The sequence below is a fragment of the Suillus clintonianus genome (assembly GCF_016758775.1).
Source record: "Suillus clintonianus strain FC179 chromosome Unknown DEU56scaffold_73, whole genome shotgun sequence".
Lineage (NCBI taxonomy): Eukaryota > Fungi > Basidiomycota > Agaricomycetes > Boletales > Suillaceae > Suillus > Suillus clintonianus.
Window position 1 is genome coordinate 25,636 of NW_024539297.1, and position 22,743 is coordinate 48,378.

At 48.9% G+C, this 22,743-nt stretch overlaps 8 protein-coding genes across 8 annotated transcripts; 5 read left to right on the plus strand and 3 right to left on the minus strand.

Annotated features, from left to right (window-relative positions):
* Positions 1 to 50: 50 nt before the first annotated feature.
* DEU56DRAFT_742476 (uncharacterized protein) lies at positions 51 to 455 on the minus strand (the record flags this gene model as incomplete). Its single annotated transcript, XM_041348935.1, has 1 exon — positions 51 to 455. A coding segment is annotated over one exon (405 nt), but the record flags the coding sequence as incomplete, so codon positions are not given.
* Positions 456 to 491: 36 nt separating this feature from the next.
* Positions 492 to 680, minus strand: DEU56DRAFT_693117 (uncharacterized protein; the record flags this gene model as incomplete). The annotated part of the gene is made up of 1 exon (XM_041347173.1): positions 492 to 680. A coding segment is annotated over one exon (189 nt), but the record flags the coding sequence as incomplete, so codon positions are not given.
* A 542-nt stretch (positions 681 to 1,222) lies between these two features.
* DEU56DRAFT_758654 (uncharacterized protein) lies at positions 1,223 to 1,902 on the plus strand (the record flags this gene model as incomplete). The annotated part of the gene is made up of 2 exons (XM_041350253.1): positions 1,223 to 1,492; positions 1,549 to 1,902. The coding sequence occupies 2 exons, from the start codon at positions 1,223 to 1,225 to the stop codon at positions 1,900 to 1,902; spliced, it is 624 nt and encodes a 207-aa protein (XP_041205270.1).
* Positions 1,903 to 2,819: 917 nt separating this feature from the next.
* Positions 2,820 to 6,613, plus strand: DEU56DRAFT_915755 (uncharacterized protein; the record flags this gene model as incomplete). Its single annotated transcript, XM_041357782.1, has 10 exons — positions 2,820 to 2,909; positions 2,955 to 3,080; positions 3,134 to 3,586; positions 3,640 to 4,108; positions 4,162 to 5,116; positions 5,173 to 5,659; positions 5,715 to 5,888; positions 5,941 to 6,252; positions 6,307 to 6,360; positions 6,413 to 6,613. The coding sequence occupies 10 exons, from the start codon at positions 2,820 to 2,822 to the stop codon at positions 6,611 to 6,613; spliced, it is 3,321 nt and encodes a 1,106-aa protein (XP_041205271.1).
* Positions 6,614 to 10,964: 4,351 nt separating this feature from the next.
* DEU56DRAFT_742502 (uncharacterized protein) lies at positions 10,965 to 11,510 on the plus strand (the record flags this gene model as incomplete). The annotated part of the gene is made up of 1 exon (XM_041348940.1): positions 10,965 to 11,510. A coding segment is annotated over one exon (546 nt), but the record flags the coding sequence as incomplete, so codon positions are not given.
* Positions 11,511 to 11,597: 87 nt separating this feature from the next.
* DEU56DRAFT_720344 (uncharacterized protein) lies at positions 11,598 to 12,008 on the plus strand (the record flags this gene model as incomplete). The annotated part of the gene is made up of 1 exon (XM_041347679.1): positions 11,598 to 12,008. A coding segment is annotated over one exon (411 nt), but the record flags the coding sequence as incomplete, so codon positions are not given.
* Positions 12,009 to 12,394: 386 nt separating this feature from the next.
* Positions 12,395 to 12,796, plus strand: DEU56DRAFT_742426 (uncharacterized protein; the record flags this gene model as incomplete). Its single annotated transcript, XM_041348932.1, has 1 exon — positions 12,395 to 12,796. A coding segment is annotated over one exon (402 nt), but the record flags the coding sequence as incomplete, so codon positions are not given.
* Positions 12,797 to 20,471: 7,675 nt separating this feature from the next.
* DEU56DRAFT_820656 (uncharacterized protein) lies at positions 20,472 to 21,168 on the minus strand. Its single transcript, XM_041354085.1, has one exon. The coding sequence runs from the start codon at positions 21,038 to 21,040 to the stop codon at positions 20,819 to 20,821; it is 222 nt and encodes a 73-aa protein (XP_041205275.1). The 5' UTR covers positions 21,041 to 21,168; the 3' UTR covers positions 20,472 to 20,818.
* Positions 21,169 to 22,743: the final 1,575 nt, after the last annotated feature.

Sequence of the window (22,743 nt, forward strand, 5' to 3'; positions counted from 1 at the left end):
CGGAAATAAAAAGGTGCGATCTGGTAAAATCAGTACCAATCATTAAAACACTAAAATGACTTACTTGCAGGAGAACGTAGGGCAACCTCTAGTGCAGCCAACTCGTCTCTAAACCATCGACAGAGATTGTCGGCTTCGAACCCAAGACGGCGCTGTTCCTCTTGACATCGCTGTCGTTTCAGCAAAGCTCGTATCCCATCTCGTACGTCGGCGTCTTCCATCCAACGGGGGACATCTCCTACGGATGGGGTGATCCAAACATCCTCCATCAACGTCGGATCATTTCGAAGGTCAGCGAGTTTGGTAGGAAGAGGAGCGGGGAGCGGGACACCCCAAGATGGGTCATAGAGGCTCTCGAGACGCTCACAGTAGCCATTATACTTGCAGATTGCAGTCATCAAAGCTGGTTGGCACTTTGCAATGGCTTTGCGAGTCTGCTGATGGAGCTTCGTGCCTGTTAGAATGAGTCAAAATTCAGATATAGCAAGACAGAAGCATGGAATATTACCAAGGGCCTGATTTGCACCGCCAACTGCGCGGTCGAGTTTATCCCACTCAAAAAAGCTGCCTATAGCTCGCTTGCGGATGTTTATTTTGAGGTCACGAGCCATGAGAAGAGTTCGAACGAAGTCTAAGTCGACACCTTGGAGTTCAGGAAATCTGTTGTGGACGTTAAGTGTTAGTCACGTGACTATCGGAACCAAATTTTCGAACTTGTTGTTACCGTTTGTTAGTTAGTACCACTGGGTGTCTGCCTATTCCAGAGGCCAATACGCGCACCATGCACGGCTCCCCCTAGTGGGACACATTCAACTGCTCAGGCGTTGATCCGTGACCATCCGCCATTAACTTGAGCCACTTAGGTCCCTGGGCACCAAGGCACCCTGGGAACACTCTTTGTTTTATTTTCATTTTTAGATGTTTGGGTGAGGTGTTAGACGCGGCAGGAGGTCTCTGCACTAGCACTGATGAACCCTTCATCTATTTACTAGTAAGTCATTTTTCTCTTTCTGGTTTTCATTATTCCGCCTGTCTTTTTTTTTCTTTCTCTCGCTATTCCGGTATGTCCTTTTTACATTCATCTTCGGAGACTCTCAACCTGATTGTATACACAGATTATCTAATTCGTTCGAGATTACAATGTATCGCTATGCGATCAGTGCTTTCTTTGCTATATGTACGTTGCTTCCAGAGTCCCTCGTTATTTTTTCTGACATGTGAGATGATTAGGTTGTCACCATTGAGCAGGAGCAGGAGCGCCAATGAAAATGTGCGGAGAAGCAACGGGAACGTGAAAATCTTGAGCTGCACAAACACATTCAAACGCTCGAGATGTTGCGGACATTGGCAATTCAAGGCCCAAACCCGCCTGCTCTCCATGACACTTCCAGCTCGACCCCAATCCTCTCATCCATTTGCGCACCATCACCTGCGTCAGCAACATCTCCTTCAACAACAGACTCCGCATCTCCCACCCCCCGCTACGATCGAGGTTAGCCACCTCCCACTCTTGAGCATACAAACCAAACTCACGTTATGTTGTTTTAGCTTGAAGACGAGGCAGCCACAGACACAGCCCTTATGCGCTTGTGGGCAGAGATTCTTATGTCACCGCCGACAGGCACTGGCGCTCTTCCAGGCACTTGCCCATTGTCAGAAAACGCGCACATCACGCAGGTGCTGAGTGAGACTACTCCCATAGAGGTGTTTGGCCTAGGGCTGGTTACGAGTGGAATAGACACAGTTGACTGGGCGGAACAAGTCTGTGTAGAGATGGGGATAGAAAAGCTGCTAGAGATGCTGCCGAGTACGCAGGACGTTGTTATCGACTCGAGCACCACGTTGGATGTCGACATGGACTTCTCGGATGCACTGGTGTGGGACGAGGTTAGCGTGTACTAAAATGGTGGACCTCTCTAGATCACAGTTCATCAAACGCTTGACCAACATCGTCAGTCTCCGCGACTCCGTGTCATATGTATCATTGTTCTCGCCTTTCACATTTATCTCATCACTCATCGGACTCGTCATCATCATTTTCGTTCACATAAAGCTGTCTATGTTCTATCTATCTCCTACTCTATCTTGCTTGATTTCGACTTGTCTTGGTCTTCTCTGGTCCTCCTTTTTTTGCATCACTCGCTTTTGTTACCATCCACACTCACCTACGGCTACACACCTGCACCCGACCCCCTTGTTCATTCCGCCCCCCTCTCCCGTGCAGCCGAACTCGGGTGCGGCAGGTGAATATTCTGGTTTGACTGTCATCCGTGCATACCAGGACTCTCTTGGGGAGAGGTACCGTGACGTGTGCTTGATACCCATTAGCGCGTATGGCACGAATCCTGCGGTGTGTCTCGTATTGTCTTCTGTCGAGTGATAAAACTGATGGAGGTGATAGTCGGCTGTCATGGCGGGCTTGAAAGTTGTGGCGAGCGAGGAACCAAGCCATTCGGGACATTCTTTCTGATTTTCGCCGTGTTCTATCTCAGGCGAATTATATCTTTTGTCTTCGAGGTCATGTGCTTGGTGAACATGTATAAATTCTACACCTACCCTTCTATGTGTCCCAGGTGTATGTACACTCCAGCCTTACCCTCGCCCTCGTGCTCACGTTATACTAGACCAATTTCAGCATTTGATTAACCATTTCTGGTCTGATGAGCTTTCAGTTGGCTGGTACATGGGCGGAGGAAAGAATTCTCCGATGCTAAAGAAGCAATATCATACAGAAGATGCAATGTGAAAGAAGCAGCCGGTTAACTAATGCCTTGGGGACACATTGCTCATTCGCGCCTTGTCTCTTTTCCCCATCCCTCATGTCCACTAATCCTGGCATTCCTGGTAGATGTCGCTTGTGCGGTGATGATTGTGCTGCATACACTCCAAGTACACCATTGAACTCAGAGGTACGCCTTGCTTTTGATATTGATTCTTACTCACTAGTTTTATAGTCAGACTGCTACTGCAATCACGGATGTAGCCAACATATGCATCCTGCTGCAAATTTCCCTCCCCAAGGAGGTTTACAAATGAATGGTATATCGTGTTTAGGTTACCGGACAATGCAAAATTCACCTGTAAGTCTATACCTTGAATTGATCTTTGGCAATGTTTTGATTTCAGACGGTAGATAACAAATTTTCGTCAGCCCTGTGGAGGATGCTCGCTTGGCTATAATGCTCATAGCCCGCTCATTTCGGCATCACCCTCTATAGCATCGAGTACTTCATTCAGGCCACCACCTCATACCACTCCTTCTCTTCTACCTGTTGCCGAGTCGCAGGTATCACTACGGGAGCCCCAAGGCAATCAGACCTATGAAAACTTCTTTGTGAACCTACCACGTCATTCCATTCCCTCGTATACCAACACATCCTCAGCAACCACAACATCTTTGGTGACTGGTTACACTCCAGCACGTGTCGCTCAAACAGCCTTTGGGGTGCCAATGTCTGGGGTTTCAATGCCCACATATAATGCTCATGGTCGAACCAGGGGCACTGCTATTGTGCGCTCTGCACGCCCAAGGGTCCCAGGGAGTGGTGTGACTTTGAAAATTCTGATAGTTCTTTTACCCAAGGATGTAGGTTTATGAGGAGTTTTTTCGCACTGAGTGTACGCTAACTGAGTGTACAGCTCTCCAATGTCTGTAATGAAGATGCTCCAGATTTTATGGACGAAGATTTCCTCTCAGTTACACGGATGCGTACGGGCGAAGAGCTTGCTTCGGATCTTCGGTTTCTCTCGAGATATGGCCTCACGAAGAAGCTTACCCTTCAGCGCCGAAATGCTGATGACTATGTCCTGGCCGACTTAATCAAAGCAGTCACAGATGTCACCATCAATGCCAATATTTGTTTCCCATCATATACCCCCGATCCACTGGATCTTGCTCCAGACAAGCTGAATCAAGATGTCCGCACAGATTTCCACAATCTTCCCTTCCGATTTATTGTCCCTGGGTATTCCAATGCCCATCAGGGTCAGCGGTACCTGCGCGTTGATTACTCATTTTCATTCCAGCAGCTCCGATTCTCTAGCTTCCAGAAGAAATGTGAGAGAGTCCGAGCACCAGACGACCACTCCACTGGACTATTATTTCTTTGTACGTTCTGGATGTTTGCTGACTTAGTTGAAAGAACTAAATATGTTCAACAGGTCCAAAAGGCGGACCTCTCATCGGACCAGTGGAGCCAAGGTCCTCCCACCAACATTTCTGTTTTGCCAACCGTATCATGGGCCATCTAGTGCAGGGCTTTGATGACACTCCATCTGTACCTGGACGTTTCTTCACCGTCCCATGCAAGATGAGATGCCCAGATGATGCACCCACCCCTCCTACGTCTTTAATACCAGCAACCCCATTCTCATCATCTTCGTTGATGATGGGGTCCTCTGGTTCCGGTGCTAGTCTGTCCTCTAGTTTTAGCAGTGCTGTTCCTCGCTATCGGAATAGTGAACACTCTACATCACCCTCAACTGCAATCACTACATTGTCAGGCAATGCGCTGGCTGGTCGAGTTCCTCGGTATCTAAATAGAGACCGTTCTGCATCACCTCGTCCATTACACCATGGACGACACCAAAGGACCTTGTCACCTGAAAGGCTGATTCTGCAGCGGCCTCCTGTATCTCCCTCAAATATCCATTCCCAGCCGGCATTGTCACCCATCTCACCCAATCTCCACCCCCTGCCTGACACCGTGGCTGACATTCCATCACGATCAGCTAGAACTCTCCAGCCATTTCCATTGAGACAATCTTACGACGAGTTGATCGCCCCCCTGATCCCCTTCCGTGCAGGGAATATTTGTGATCTTTTTGATCTATCACAGGCTATTCACTCCTCTGCCGACCAGGCCTACTCTGATTCTACTCTGTGCATAGAGGCCAGTACCGTAACAGACGCAGCTAACGGCATCATCAATGTTTTCAGACGCTACTATATGCAGCTCAGTGAAGGCAATGCTCTGGACTCGGATACATTGAACTTTACCAACCCCAACCTGCATGGCGCTTTTGCTATCTACCGACGGGAGAACCTAGTGAGACATGATCTTACTGTTGGGGACATGAAGTCCATAGTCTCAATACCTGTGTGGCACTTCCAAGCGTAAATAATATTTTTCCTTCATAAGACACATTGCATGTACTGACTCGTCACATTAGTGGTCATCGTAATGCGACTGACAGCTTTGGTAATGGTGTCATGCGACAAGTGATTCATACTGCCCTTCGGAAAAGTGTTTCCTGGACGTCCAATGGTAGTAACGAAGATAATTTGGCACTGGTGGAGGGCGATGTCTGCATTGAACTTGATGATGACTTTTGGGCTCTCAAGCTATTGCGGTTCCCTTCTTCCACAAAACTCGCCACCATTTTTGCCATCGGTCGTCTCTGCGCCTTGCACCTCCTTCAGGTGAAAAACGGGCCTCATCCAATCTCGCCAGCTCTGCTGAGTTTTATCGTAAGCAGTGTCTCATCTCTGACAACTTCAGAATCCAACCATTTGTGGCTTGGCGACAATCTATTCCCTACCTTAGCCAACATTATCAAGTCTCTGCCCACCGAGGATGATAATGTGTCCAACCTTGTCATGGATGGAGCGAACCGAGATCATATCACGAGAATTTGCCAATCTCGTCTGATGACCGATGTAAGTGCTACTGCTCTTAGATTGACAATGTTCCACGGCTTACTTCAATACATAGTTTGGTGAGATTCAAGGCACTCCCTCAGAACGCTGGCCGATGGTATGGCAAGACTTGATCTGCGCTGCCCTGCTCGGTTACTCCCACGATGAGTTTGTCAACTCCAGAGAGTACCTGGCTTTTAAAGATGGATTCGACCTCCATGTAATGACGTCTATTCCTTCGCTCTCTGAGGTATGTCGACCACTAATTCCTGTCCATTCACAAACTCAAAAACCTTCATCAGATTTTACGACCAAGTTTTGGTAGCATTCTTCGATCAATTTATGATTGCCGTCCAACCGCCGATATCTTGGAAAACATTCTATGCTTTGAGGTTGATGGTGATGACAACTTTCGTGCTCAATTGTCTCCCTATCTCCGTGCATTCAAATCTGCTGTCTTGAAGTATTTGAATGGCAGAGGCCACCCCCGTCACTCCGTCTTTGAAAGTCTACGTGATGATGAAGCAATGCGCCCGCACTATTGTGCACTCCGTTTTGTTCAGGTGTTGAGTGGAATTCCTTTGGTGCCAGCAGACCCTCTAGCACGATTTATGGTCTGTGACTTCTTCTCTGTTTTTGACCGTGTCTCATCATATTTTAACATCTAGGTCAATGTTACACAGCACGTCCCTGTTGACGCCACATTCAATGGTCATCTAAACGTAAGCTATAACATACCAATGATGTTTGTAAGGCTAACGGCTTCTATTTTAGCCAGAAACTGATCTGATTCCACCCATCACACATGCCTGTATGCTCAGGCTTGACGTATTCATGAACCCACCACTCATGAACTGGTTGTGTGCGCCGTTGCGTGCTGATGAAGATGCATCCCCTCTTGATGTATGCCTTCACATGGCATTAGTTGAAGTTGGTGAGGACTCCTTCTCGGCACGTTTCCCTTTATCATCATAATTTTTCATATCCTCTGTTCCCTTGCTGCACTTTTCATTATCTGCGTGATTTTTCATGTCTCCCTCTGTATTTCCTTGCTGCACTATTGACCGCCATCATACTCATTATCATTGCACGTACTTGTCTCCTGCCACATATCCAAGATCTGTATTTCCTTGCTGCACGATTCACTGTTATCATACTCATTATCATTACATGCACTAGTAATGCCTTCCGTTAACATTTGCACGTCCATTCCCTCCAAGTCTATATCAGTTCATACGTCCTTGTTAAAATAACCCGTCTGCTTTCTAACGTAGCTAACATCCAAACACATAATAATGCGCATACCACTTTTGCCATAAATTCTGCATCCCACAAGCGGCACCAGGCCCATCACTAGCGGGATTAATCCTATAGCTATAGATGAGTAAGTAGTTTCAAATTCAAGTTGATTTGGTTCCTCGGAGAGTTGAGTTGACAACTTCTGACCCTCAACCGAGTTGCAATGTGATCAAAGTTGAGTTACCATGTGACTGAGTTGAGTTGCCAATCGTCAAGTTGAATTGCCACGTGACTGAGTTGAGTTGCAAACTGTCAAGTTGAGTTGCTAATTCTGAGTCAACATTTTAGTCCAATACGGTCCCTCATAGGAAACGGGAGCTCGACACGCTTCTGACATTCAAGAATCAAGACGCTCGACCGTGTTATTGATGTTTGTTTATGCGTTTTTGTCGATTACATAACTTGAACTTCACCATTCGTGCACCGTGCTCTGGCACTTAACTAACTTTCCATAATACAAACAAAGAATATGATTCATTCTGGTTGTGGTGGTGGTCATTTCGATATTCTTTTTGGGTTGGGAATCGAGCGTTAACTTTCTATAAGTTGGCAGGTGTTCAAGGACCAGGTCACGGTCACCCAGAGTAGTACTGCTCTAAGGCCTAAGGGCCTAACCGACGACAAGTCTCAAAATCACTCAAACCATGGCTTTAGGTGTTTGTTGTGCCCTTGTTTCAATAGACTTGCGACTTACCGTGTATCCCAGGTTGAAGGCTTGGAGTCGTTGAGTGCCCGCTGCCTCTACTCAAATTCCACGAGTCTTCTGGCAACATGCGCGACTGTCTTCCTTCGTCGACTCTCGTGGATGATAGCATGGTTAACGCCCGTATCAGTTTGTCACGTGCGTACCAAAGCGAGTCTAAGGTGGCACAGATTAATGACCCAGGCTCCATATGATACTGACCTTTACCATCAGTATCACGGAACAGTTATTCACACACCTGGAGTCTAGGAGGACCGTGTTGGACCCAATCTTCGTGTCTTTTTGTCGCTAGCGCTGGAATCAGAGCGCCAAGGCTGTGATAATCGTTAACCATTCCTGTGGAGCTCCACGGTCGGATCCGAAAATCCAGGGACCGGGCTCTAAGTGTTTTATATTGCAGCATTTTGTATCTCTGAGCTACATATGCAGTCATGCCGCGAGTTCACCCTTCTTGCACAAATCGGACACGGGCTCAAGAACTCGCGTGGGTTAACGTGTCGTTCACGTGTGCGCGGTTAATCACCATTGGCTCATGAAAGACCTCGGGTTCGACTCTTGGCGCACAAGCGGTTCTGGACGTTAGGACGTGATAAAGGCTGTATCATCCGATAGTTGAGTAAGGACTACGCATGTTGCAGTTACTTATATTGTTGTGTCGCGAGCTCACCACCCCTCTCACCGTTTTCAAACAGGTTTTAAAGGCTCTCACAGTGTCGAGACATACGCTTCTCCAAGTCAGTTTATTGACAATGGTGAATCGAGGCTGCTGGTGAAGCTTTCAGACGGATGTGCAATGGATTGCCAGAGGACTCGGGGTTAGATGACTCGCTCAATATCTTGCAAGTTGGTGTCCCGAAATCGTGGAATCATACTCATTACTTGATTTTCGGCTCATGGACGTGGCTACCGGCACTTTTGCCGTGATAGGTGAATGCGGTATTGGTTCGTATGCTGCTGCTGCTCGATCCCAGCAGGGCGTCACGAAGAGGTGTGGAGTGAATTGAAGATGGCAAGGGTGTCGAGCACGAGTGCGGGGTCGTGTGGAAGGACAGTGGTAATTAATACGTGGTTTCCGATATCTGATACGAATCAAATTACAGAGTATCTGTGTGTTTGTATAAAATCATTGTGTACCGTCAACACTGCTCAAAGATATCATCCGAGTCTTCCAAAAAAAATTAGACACAGCTACAATACTTCTTGTGTTCTGATATTCATCATGCTGTGAACAGATACTACCTGTACAATGATATCGTGATCTGATGCAATCCTCTTGTATTCTCTGCCATGCTGTTGCGCTACCAAAAATGCGCCAAAAGGCTGTCCGAGGCCAGCGATCAATCTCAATGCTTGTGAGTGATATTCCGAATCAATCGGCTCCTCTTCTTCATGTGAATCACCGGCAGACTCGTCAATCACCCAGCGGAGACTCGGGCGAGGCAAATCTCCTAAGCTGTCCATATCGTCTGCGAAGTCAGGCAACTCGAGAAGATAACGGTCCCACGGATGGACAAGTAAGAAAGCCCGTCGGGTGGGCCTTTCCCGCCATAATTTGATCAGCTTCTCTTCGGTGGTGATCAGCAGGTCATCAAGGCCCGTCCGCCTTCACTGCATACGTGAAGAATGTCTCTTAAAGTGGACCTGACCTCTGCCTGACTTCTGTGACTCGGAAGGTCATGCAAGGCAGATGCAGTCTACAGTGAGGGAAATGAGGAGCACTCATGTTATGAAGCTCCATTGCCCAAGCTCCACTGCTATCCAGGGCGCATGGACGTCTGATACGATGAAATGGAAGACCTCAAACGACGAACTCGAACTCGAGGATGCAGTACGTGTGTATCTCATCTCATCTGAGGTACTATGTTTATTAATACCCACTCGATGACGGGACGGAACTTACCAATTCAGAATCGTAAGTTCCAGTGGCTCATCCTGATCGCCAGGCAGCATCTGACAGAAGTGGAAGAGAAGAACGAAGCGTGTAGCAGGGAATGTTCCTTTGCCTTTTGCGTAAATGTTGCTGTTAGAAGAAGACGACTCAAAGGGGTACGAATGCTATTAGTTCCAACTAAATGTCTGGTCAGGAAGCAAAAAAAATGCACTGAGCTATGAGTGAATGTTCCGGAGCCAACTAGATAACGGGCGCTGGCACATTGCCAACACAGCTTACTGAAATACTAGCCCATCTTCGCATGGAACAGCAGCAGACATCAAAGACGCACAAGAATGCTTTGCAGCGAACAGCCCGGATCTTATCTGGCTGTCGAGAGCGATGATAACCCAGTGGACACTGACAAATGAGGTTGGGGCGCTTCAGCTACACAGCCTATGCTGCATATAAGACGTGAACACCAGAATAAAATACCATGAAGCAGTGAACTCAACTCTGACTTGACCGGAACACCCAGTGTTCCCTACCATCCGCCCATCGCTGTTGTCCTCGGTAAGTGATGGATTTTGAATTTGATGAGTGAAAGCTGAGACGGCGCTTTACTCAGTAGTTGAAATTCTGGAATGTCTTCGCCCACCACTCATAAGAAAGGGATATCGGCAATTACGCCTTGCCAGAAATTTGAAGGACACACCAATTGGGTCCGCAGAGCAATACACCTACCTGACGGACAGTGGATCATTACTTGTTCAGATCGGATCGCTTCTTGGACCCGAACCAGGTGGCACCCCCAAACAGGACCCCGAAAAAACAACCCTCAACGCAGCGCTCAACAGCGCAAAAGACGCCCAACGGCGTCTTTGCGCATCAAGACTTCTCAAGTAAAGAAGCCAAGACCGCGCAACTTTAACACCACCCCCGGTCCATCAAGAAGCCAACATCAACCCGATCAAACCCCCCATCAAAGAACCAAGACCCCGAAACCCCCAACAATGCCGACCAACGATCCCTCAAGCCAGTCGACAATGACCCAAACTGGAAGAATCAACAGAAAAACCACTGCAAACAAACCTCTCCTCTCAGCCAGTAAATCGATAGAAGAACACGTCACAGGTCAGGGAACAAAGACCGACATCACCAACCTGAACGCAGCAAAGAAGATACTCTCCACACATGGCCTAAGCATCCCATCAGCAGGAAACACACTACTAATCATCTCAGCTGCTCTCTTCGAATTCAGCGTAATGGCCAACCTTGGAGCAACGCACACAGAGATCATCCGAGCCTTCGCCTTCACCATCTTCGAAGCACAAAAGGACATAGACACGGAGAACATAATAGCGAAGGTCAAAGCACTACTGGGCGGTCCGGTAGCGACATTGGACATGAAAGTAGAGGCACTGGAGGAGATGCTAGAGAAACAGAAGAAAGAAATGGAGAACACGGTCAAAGAGGTGCGCAGTAACATCCAAGAATCGGTAGAAGAACTAGTAAGGGCAGCCAAAGGCGCAAGTCAAGTCACCTCCAACCAACCACACGTGTGTATAGACAACACAGGGTCTAACGGACCTCAGACATACGCAGCAGCAGTGAAAACTAACCCTCCTATGATACTAACGAAGGCATTGGCAAAAAGCGAGGCACATGCTCGACAGATTCTAATAGACAGGAGATCCCCGTTCTACTCCAACACGCTCAAAGATCTCACGGAGGCACAATTGGTAGCAAAGGCCACACTAGCAATTGAACTCATATCCAAAGACGACAACAACATCCCTAAGGATTTAGTTTTCCTATCAGCAAGAAGATTACCTCACGGTGGAGTACTCTACGAACTCAACTCAGCAGTATCGGCAAAGTGGTTCGATGATCCGGCACATAGAAGCAAGTTTCTGGAACATTTCGGAATAGAAGTCGTCATCAAGGACCGATCATTCCACGTAATAGTTGAAAACGCTCCGATATCCTTCATTCCCGACAATCACGCCGCAATAGCTGACGTAGAAAGGAAAGCCGGCCTCAAACCCAAGTCAATCCTCAAGGCAAGATACATTAAACCGATTGCTAGGCGAAACCCGGGACAACGCACAGCCCATGTTATCTTTACGTTCAGTACAAAAGAAGGAGCGAACCAGGCGATCAGATTCGGCTTATCAGTAGAAGGTAAGAAGGTTTACGGAAGGAAGCTGATCCAAGAACCCACCAGATGCCTCAAATGCCACTCGTTCGACGGTGGACATGTAGCCGCTAACTGCCCACAAGAACAAGACAGCTGCGGGACATGCAACGAGCAACATAGAACCGCAGAATGCGCGACAACAGACCAAGAACACTTCAAGTGCAGAAACTGCAACGAGGCTGGACACGCTGCATGGAGCCGAGATTGCCCGACATTCATCAAGAGGCTAGAGCACCACATGAACCGCAACAACGACGCTAAGTATCGCTTCTATCTGACCGAAGACCCACTTACGTGGGAAACGCTGAACAACCCAACAGAAAGTGAAGACCCAGCTTTTAGGCCGCATCAACAGCAAACGAACCAGGAAGAACAACACCCCCAAGTAGCACCACACCCCCAAACAGCCCCAGGAGAAAGAGAGAACAACCGGAGAACAACAAACCCAAGCAGAACCATCCCCCGCAACGCCAACAGAATCCCGTTAGGAAACCAAGGACGCATACCGGAGTCATGGATCCAACGCCCACGCCCAATCAACCAGCCAACCCCCACCCCCACCCAACCCCAGGAAGAAGACCGCCAGAGCAACTGCGACAGAGAATGGACATCAAGCGACCTCGGATCACCGTATGGCAAATACAACGCGGAAGGCGGTTGGGATCAAGACCACGTTGGAAATCAATGAACGACAACACCCAACCCGATACACCCGCCAACATCAGTCTGAAAATTTGGCAACAAAACCTACGCAAATCGTCCAACGCATGGGAACACATGTTAAGAAGCCTCGACCCGAACATATATGACATAGCATGTATACAAGAACCCTTTCTCAACACTGTAAATTTGGCTAACGCTTCTAACTTAAAACAATTCTGGGATGTCATCTACCCGACCGACCATCACACCGGCGCAGGAAGATCACAAACGATCATGCTAGTCAACAAAAAACTATCAAAAAACAATTGGCATATTATACCAGTGAAATCACCCAACATCATGGCCATCGAACTAACGGGCCAATTTGGCAAGGTACGTCTGTACAACATATATAATCCCTGTGATAGCGACACAACGCTCCACTTCCTCGAGAGGCACATGGCCTCCGAGGACAATGCCAGGCGCAACCGCGCACATAGAATCGCTCAAGGCGACAACGACGAAAGTCAAGAGTATATAATTTGGCTCGGTGACTTCAACCGCCATCACCCCATGTGGGAATTGTCACATAATACGCATCTCTTCACCGCGGCGAACTTAGACGCCGCGGGTACACTAATCAACTTACTATCCTTGTATAACCTTGTGCAGGTACTCCCGCCGGCCATAGCCACACTCGAAGCCTCCAACACCAAGAACCTCACACGCCCAGACAATGTCTTCTGCTCCGCTCAACTCGAACACTCATTCATCCAATGCAACGTAGAGCAACATCTACGCCCGGTAATCACTGATCACTTCCCGATAATAAGCTCAATAGACCTCCAACCGGAAAGAGTCCAAACCACGCCTAGAATGAACTATCGCGAGGTCGAATGGGACACGTTCCGCACTGCCCTAGCATCCAAACTCGACTCAATCCCCCAACCAGTCGAGCTAACCACGATAGAACAGTTTGACGCAGCATATACTAACCTAACGAAGAGTATTGCCGACACAGTCGCAGAGCAAGTCCCCAAAACAAAGCCATCACCATACTCGAAGAGATGGTGGTCGAAGGACCTAGACACTCAACGCAAGGAAGTACAGAAACTCGGACGCAAATCAAAGCATCTAACGGCACGAAGACACAACCCGATACACGAAGAATATAGAACCGCACGTAATCAGTTCTCGGAGAGTATCAAGAGGGCGAAAGCGGATCATTGGAAAGACTGGCTGAACGATCTCACGTCAACTGACATCTGGACACTTCACAGGTACACCGCAAGCTCACCAAGCGATCAAATACACACAAGGATCAAAACGCTCAATGATCCAAGGGAGAACGAGCGGAACGGCGCAACACAGGACAACACGAGGAAAAGCGAGCTACTGTACGACGTATTCTTCCGCCCGCCTCCGATCAACGCCCATGAAGAAGAAAACCCCGAGTATCCCAACCCCGTTTGTGAATTTGAACTCATCACAGACATGCAGATCCATCGCGCCATCAAGAAACTCTCCCCGCTCAAAGCCCCCGGTCTAAACGGCATCAGCAATATCGTATTCATGCGCAATGCAGACCTACTCGTCCCATTTATGGGCCCGATATTCAGGGCCACGTTCACGCTCGAAGTATACCCAGACGACTGGAAACGCTCATCAACCATAGTATTAAGGAAACCAGGAAGACCGGACTACAGTGTACCGAAGGCCTATCGACCGATCACGCTTTTAGACACTATGGCCAAGATCCTCTCCTCTTGCATCGCAGACGATCTAACGTACATCTCAGAACAGCACAACCTCCTCCCGTCAACTCACTTCGGAGGACGCCCAGGACGCTCGACTACGGATTCACTCCAGCTGCTAACCAAGTTCATTACCGACTCCTGGTCCTCGCAGAACAATCATGTATCAGTCCTATTCCTCGACGTCAAGGCGGCATTCCCAAGCGTGGTGGTAAGTAAATTGATGCATAACCTCAGAATGGCCGGAATCCCGCAAGAATACATCAGCTGGTACAGAAGACGCCTCGACAATCGGACGACATACCTATTCTTTGACGATTATCAATCCAACCTATTCAACGTGGTAGACGGTATCGACCAGGGGTGCCCGCTGTCACCCCTGGGTTTCATATTCTACAACTCGGGTGTACTGAGAGTCGCTGACAACAGAATCAAACAGGGAGAACTCAGCCTCGGCTTTCTGGACGACGTCGCGCTAGCAGCCAGAGGCAGAACATATGAGGAGGCCAATGGAAAGTTAAAGCATATGATGGAGAAAAGGGGCGGCGCGTTAGAGTGGAGCGAAAGCCATAACGCAGAGTTCGAACTCGAGAAAACCGCACTAATCTGCTTATCCAGCAAGCGAATCCCCGACCCAGAAAACCCCAGGAAGACCATCCCCTCCCCTCGAATACCAATCGTCTTATGCAATCACACGATACAGCCATCAAGCTCACACAAGTTTTTAGGAGTCATTATCGATCAAAACCTCAATTTCAAGGAACACGCCGCTCACGCCATGGCGAAAGGAACAAAATACACGATGGCATGCAAAAGAATCCTACGCCCAACAAGCGGCGTCCATGGAAAGTTGGTCAAGAAATTATTCGAAAGTGTCGTCCTCCCGAAAATGCTGTATGCGGCGGATGTGTGGTGCGCAAGTCTGGTAGGGAAGGGAAAGGGTGCAAGAGCAGGGGGAAGAGGCGCAAGGGGGTTCGCGTCTCAAATGTCAAGAGTCCAACGCATGGCTACAATAATGATAACAGGGGGCTTAAGATCAACCGCTACAGATATAATGGATGCTCACGCGAACGTTCTCCCGTTTCAACAGGCTTTAAGGAAATTGTGCTATCGAGCAACCCTAAGGATGGCAACGCTACCCTCACCGCACCCAATAGTCAAAGAATTCAAGAGGGCGTACGAGTACAGCGAGCGGAGACAATTCAAGGGGAGAAAGCGGCATCCCTCACCCCTACACAGACTGACCAATGAGTTCCAGATAGACCCATCCAAGATAGAGAAGATCGCACCTGTGAGACACTACCCCAAATGGATGCCGGACATCGCAACGAGCATCGCAGAAACGAAGATGAGGGCAGCGACGGAAGACGAAGAAGCCACAGAGGACCTACGCGTTTATTCAGACGGTTCGGCGGAAGAAGGGAAAGTCGGAGGAGCGGCGATCGTGATGAGAGGAGAAGAGGTGATACGAAGTAAACGCCTACATTTAGGGAGCACGGAACACCACACCGTGTTCGAGGCGGAGCTAGTAGGAATGATCCTGGCAGTGGAATTGCTGAGAGAAGAAGGGGGCAACGAGGGGGGGACAATGTCCTTGGGGGTGGACAACCAAGCGGCGATACGCACCATGACAGCGTTCCAGTCAAGACCGGGACATTACCTTGCTGACATCTTCCACGATGACCTCCGCCAGCTCCTCCCTCACGACGACGGCAGAAAGTTAACAATCAGGTGGACACCAGGTCACATAGGAATTCTGGGCAACGAGGCCGCAGACGAGGAGGCGAAGAAAGCAGCCGCAGGGGACACATCAGACGTACCATCACTCCCAAGATCATTCAGAACGAAGCACGGCACCATCGCGACCCTTCCGATGAGCAAATCCGCCCTCAAGCAGGGGTTCTACAGCAGGATCAAAGACGAAGCCACCATGATCATGAAAGCATCCCCCCGATATGCTCGACTCCTAACCATCGATCACACTGCCCCGTCGAAAAAGTTCGCAAAAAAGATAGAACACTTACCGCGAAAACACGGATCACTACTGTTCCAGCTGCGCACCGGCCACATCGCTCTGAACAAATACCTACATCGAATCGCAAACGCACCATCCGCTACGTGCCAGCAGTGCCGAGCACATGAAGAGACCGTACATCATTTCCTCTTAGTATGCCCAAAATTCGCACGACAACGCACCGCACTCAGACTAGAAGTCGGCCCGAGGCAACTCAACATCAAATACCTCCTCAGCGAAGACAAGGGCATGAAGGCGACGCTCAAATACGTCGCACGCACGAAACGGATGGAAAAGATCTTTGGCGATGTCACGCCCCCAAAGGAAAGAGAATGAGAACGAATGAGGAAGCGACCAGGACAGAGAGGTTGAGGAAGAACGCAAGATCGAGAAATGCACCACACACACCCAGACGCCTTAAGACGGCTCTACCGTCCTCGCCAATCGGCCCGGACCATTGCAGAGATATGATTTCATAGGACACGATACACCAACATAGAAGTAACATACAGTATGTAATGTCCACCATAGGGCTCCGCCCCACAGGACAATAAACAAGGATTAAAAAAAAAAAAAAAAAAAAAAAAAAAAAACTTGTTCAGATGATGGCTCGCTGCGGGTTTGGAACTTGGAGAGCGGGAAAAATATAGGAGAAGACTGGCGGGATGGGGACAGTGGAGTTATCAGTATAGCTTTGTCTCCGGATGGGAAGAATGTGGTTAGTGGGAGCATGGACGGTGGAGTGAGGTTGTGGGACATTGAGACAGGCAAGGTGATCACGAAATGGACGGGGCACACACAGGTAGTGTATTCCATCTGTTGGAGTCGAGATGGTCAGCGAGTAGTGAGCGGGTCTGATGATGGGACAGCGAGGCAGTGGGATGTGAAGAGCGGAGGGACAATCCTGGCACCGGGGCCAATCAAGACAGGACATGCACGAGTGTACGCAGCCATCTATTCGCCAGACATGACCATGATTGCAACTGGTGGACGTGATAAGCCCTGGAATGAAGATGATAATGAGTGCTCAATTCAAATCTGGGACGCGAAAACAGGCGAGCTTGTCGCAACTCTCAAAGGACACACACATTCGGTGTCGTGCCTGGCATGGACGGTGAATGGAAAAACGCTCATCTCCGGGTCACTCGATAACTCGATTCGGACATGGAATACAAAAACTTGGAAGAAGATCACAGTTCTCGATGCGCACACAGCTGATGTCTGGGGAATTGCAATATCTCCGAATAGCCGCATCCTCGCAAGCGCATCGTGGGACTCGACAGCGCGATTGTGGGACCTCGACAACGGCCAGCCCATGGGTCCTCCACTCCAGCATGCAAATGTGGTTTTCTGTGTCTCGTTTTCCGCGGATGGAAAAATACTAACAACTGGCTCCTGGGACAACAACGCGTACTCATGGGATATTATTACCATTCTTAGAGAAGCTGGCCTCGACGAACTTCTGTTGGATCCAAAGGTGAGTTGACAGACATTCCTTGTATTCTCACAATTGAACGCACTCTTCCAGGCCAACAAGTCGGCACTCCGTGTACGTGACACCGTCTTCATAAAACAAATTCATTGCGCTCAAACATATGCACTCTAGGAAAATGCTACCCGACATTCTGCCCAACGATGTCAACCTGCCCATCGGTTACCCCCGGGCTTTTTTGATGTCCCACCAGATCATTCTCGTGTACGTTGTTAGTATCACTTCGAGTTTTATCCTGACTCCGTGTTCTCAGTTCTCTCCACAAAGCCGTTTCCACTCCTCCTCCTCATCACCGCAAGGAAGCACATTTCTTGGCCACTTATTCAACCGCAGCCTCTCTGATGCACATGATACCTCACCGTCCTCTCCTCTCGATTGGGCTCAAAACCTTTTGAAACGGCGCGGACAGAGTGGCGAAGGCATAGAGTTGCACGGACGCAGCCCAGCAGTTCTTGAGGTTCCGTGTGCACAGGGACAACGTGTAAGTTTCTCTCCTTCCCAGATGTTCCACTCGACCTGACACTGTGCAGAGGAATGCTTCAGCGAGAGAGAAACGGAAAATGGGTTCACGGCCTCTCAAGCCCAATGCCACGCAGCAATCCAGTGGTGCGACTCAGACCCAGCCATCTTCGCAACCACAGCCAGCTGTCTCCAATTCGTCTACAGCACCTGGTGTTGGTGATACAACCGCAGCTTCATCATCAACAATCTCATGCCCTCATGCAACGATAAGGCACGCTGGACTCTGGACTCGTTTCTGGCTCTTCATTGGCTGTTTGTCTCCTGAATACACAAATGGTCGTCATTAATGTATGATTTCCTCGTCCCGTATGATAATTTCTCGCATGCTTCTACCAGATTTCACGCATTTCTGCTATATCTAGAACTGGCCTTTTTCATTCCACGCGTCTCCTCATCTCCGTCTGCGATATACGAGGCACAGAAGCTATGTGTTTCGTCTTTCTGTGCTCGTCGATCCGATTTACCTTGTACTACCTATACACGTATCAGCTGCATCACTACAACCGCTCTGATGAAGACTCCTTAACGTATCTGCCATGTTGAATGAGGGGGTTGCAGTGGCATGGGCTCGAGTAATTACTACGTGCTTCCTTCGTGCGCCAAGTCTTTATCTGCGCTACAATGGTAACCTCCCGCCTTTCATTCTCCTTCCTGTAGTTCACCCGAGGAGGACTCATCTACGGAACACTCCACAACACACCTCACTTCAACCTTCCACCAAACTTGAGCTCCGCTACGTATCCATCCTGAACTGTCGTCACCCCAACAATCTGCGTCCTAGCCTGATTCCCCATCTCCCGATATCTCTGCCTGCTTCAACTGCAATCACAGCCACTACATATATGGTTTCGCCTCTCACGGACTCGACACATCCCTCATGCAACCAGCCGCAAACCGTCTTGTCGACGAACATGACTCCCGAAATTTGTGCAAGTTAGACCCAGGAAAAACAAATCACCAACTTCCACCGCTACATCATGCGCGCACAGACCAGTCCCGTCTCTCCAGATTCCGATGGCGATAACTGAACATACATCTTCGATCTCGTAGGATCAGCTTTCCTATACCATCAAGTCCAACATATCACGGCCGTCCTTTTACCAGTTGGAACAGGACTAGAACGTCCATCCACAATCTCAGCTCTCATGAACTTTTCTACCAAAGAACCAGAATCAGATACATTCCCCGAAGTTAAATTGCCACTGGTGGATCGCAAGCCCGATATATCAGATGGCAGATGCCCTCCCTCCCATGCTCTGGGATTGTGAAGAATTCGCAGATTGCTCAAAAGTACGCTCACATTTCTCGTAGAGTATCACTCAGGCTCATTTTATATCAGTGTCGTGGATAAGGTTCGGCTCAGTTCATACATGCGCTGAGTGAATCTCATGGATGAAAATCGTGACATTAGACAAATCTCCTCCCCACAGATAAAGTCCTCGAAGTTGTTCCTGGTACGGAACCTTACTGTGACGATCCTTGCAAAGCCAAAAATGACACCGCTGGTGAGGCGGACCCACGGATGGCGATTGAGTTTACAAAGCAAGTTCGGGGAAAGTGTGTGCACCTTCTCTCTGTCTTAATTTCGTCAACTGACAGCTATGTACTCATCGGAGGACCAGAATAACGAAACCTCGGCATAATCATTCGAGACTTTGTACTTTGTAAAAGCCGATCTCCCGTATTTTTGATGTATGCATATCCAACACACCCTATCAAATATCACCCCTTGTCTTCCGCCTTCTCTATCACCGACTCATCTTTCGCGTGGCAGTCATCGTGTTTCAGAGAGAATTTGCCATGGGGCTTGTCGCTTGGCCTGGGACTGAGCTTTGGTCGTGGCTATCCGCGAACATATAGCTTTATTCGAAGGTGAACCTGGTATTGCACGCTGGGAAAAATAACATCTTACCAGCACCGCAAGTTGAATCGTCAGTGATCTGACTGGTACCTCTCGATCCCCCCAGTCCCCCTATCAAGTTCGAGGAATTTGATGGGCTGGGTAGAATCATCTTTCGAGGCGAAACAAAAGGGTACATGCCTCGTTCATGGCAAAAGGCATAGTCGAGATGCTGGAGAACGTGGGTTCAACGCAAAATAAGGTGATTTTATGCGTTGAAAATGGGGACCCGAAATGCCACAAATCAGATGATCAATGATGACACGAACATGAAAGCTAAAGTAGAAGTCCTCCAACAGACTACTATTCACATTTCATGACGAGATCCACATTACATTTCATTGGAAGCAACATGTTGTAAGTCTAGGTTTTCTGACGTGATTGCAACAGAGTCAGAGGCGAAACCAGAAGGGATCAGTATAGATTCGAACACCTACCGAGATAGGATAACTGCCGTGCCGCAGACTTGCAGGGGTGCTGCTGCTGCAGCATGTTTTTTGTCCGTGCTGAGAATCAAGGATAACAACCAGCACAACCACTTTGTTGACTACTAACAGACCATTCATGTCTCCATCGTCCAGAGCGCTTGTCTGTACTTTCAGTTTCGTGTCACGAAGTACCCTACCGCAGCGATGCTGAGCTCTCTTTTGGCGAATGTTTCTGGTACTTGGCTGAATGACCAGGGAGGGAGGCGTCTGCTTCAGAAATTTCAGGATTCTGTGATGCAGGCAGGTGACGCGGAAGCAAAGCGGCTGAAGAGGAACGAGCCAGGAAGGCAGCTGACTTATTGTCGGAGGCAGATGCAATGAGACGAGAATGGATGAAGCCGAAAAAGGGTGCTCAGACAGACAAGCACCTGACGCAAAGTGCAGACGAATGAACCTGCTGAAGAGAATGTCAAAACCTGAATAGGAAATGGATGATGCATAGCGCAGTTATGAGACAAGGCGTCAGGCCGAGGCCGAGAAGCAAGCCCGAGAAGAAGCCAAATACAGAATTTGAGCATGAAAGGAGGGGTAGCGTCACAGGTGAGAAGATGGAGGTGAAGCCCAAAGAAGGATTCAGCCGTCTTCCAACGGATTGACGATGTGTGGGGAATACAATAAGGTCCAAGAAGCGGATGTTTGACGATGCCTAGGTAGGAGTTTGTGAGATTTCTTGGGAGGAATTGGACACAGCTTGAAACCAAGCCATGCACCTTGCATCTCTAGACACTCTGCATGAACACGCACAGGCACGACTGCAATGCTAACTTGTCCTCCATCCTACAGCAATAGGGATTACGGAGTGGCAGATGATTCTTGGGCGCTTCAACTGCACAGCCCATGCTATATATAAGCTGTGAAGCGAACAACAAGATACAGCATGACAAACGTACCAGGAAGTAGTGAACTCGACTCTGACTTGACCGAAACACCCATTATCCCCTACTATCCGCCCGTCGCTGTTGTCCTCGGTAAGTGATGAATTTTGAATTCGATGGGTGAAAGCTGAGACGGCGCTGCACTGGGTAGTTGAAATTCTGGAATGTCTTCACCCACCACTAAAAAGAAAGAGATATCAGCAATAACACCTTGCCAGAAATTTGAAGGACACACCTATGTGGTCTCCGGAGCCGTACACCTGCTTGATGGACAGCGGATGATTACTTGTTCAGATGATGGCTCGCTGCGGGTATGGAACTTAGAGAGCGGGAAACAGATAGGGGAAGACTGGCGGGACGGAGACAGTGCAGTGATGAGTATAGCGTTGTCTTCGGATGGGAAGAAAGTGGTTAGCCGGTGTATTGACGGTAGAGTGAAGTTGTGGAGCATCGAGACAGGCAAGGTCATCGCAAAATGGACGGGGCACACACGGCCAGTGTTTTCTGCCTGTTGGAGTCGAGATGGTCAGCGAGTAGTGAGCGGGTCTGATGATGGGACAGCGAGGCAGTGGGATGTGGAGAGCGGAGAGACAATCCTTGAACCCGGCCCAATCAAGACAGGGCATCGAGCGGTGTACGCAGCCATCTATTCGCCAGACATGACCATGATTGCGACTGGTGGACGTGATACGCCAGATGATCACGAGTGCTCAATTAGAATATGGGATGTGAAGACAGGCGAGCTTGTCGCAACTCTCAAAGGACACACAAATTCGGTGTTGTGTCTGGCTTGGACTGTGAATGGAAAAACGCTCATCTCTGGGTCACACGATGACTCGATTCGGACATGGAATACAAAAACTTGGAAGCAGATCGCATTTCTCAATGGGCACACTTCCTTTGTCTATGGCGTTGTAATATCTCCAAATGGCCGCATCCTCGCAAGCGCATCGGGCGACAAGACAGCGCGATTGTGGGACCTCGACAACGGCCAGCCCATCAGTTCTCCACTTCAGCATATGGCAAATGCGGTTGTCTGTGTCTCGTTTTCCACGGATGGAAAACTACTAGTAACTGGCTGCGATGACAAGAACGCGTACTCATGGGATGTTGCTACCATTCTTAGAGAAGTTGGCCTCGACGAACTTCTATTAGATCCAAAGGTGAGTCGACAGGCATTCATTACATTCTCATCACTGAACACGCTCTGCCAGGCCAACAAGTCGGCACTCCCTGTACGTAACACCTTCATAAAAGATCTCATTGTGTTCAAACCTATAAACTCTAGGAAAATGCTGCACAACATCCGACCCAACGACGTCAACCTGCCCATCGGGTACCCCCAG

Bases quoted from the DNA above. Each gene is read 5' to 3' on its own strand.
- DEU56DRAFT_820656 (XM_041354085.1), bottom strand. From the start codon at position 21,040: ATGCTCAAATTCTGTATTTGGCTTCTTCTCGGGCTTGCTTCTCGGCCT.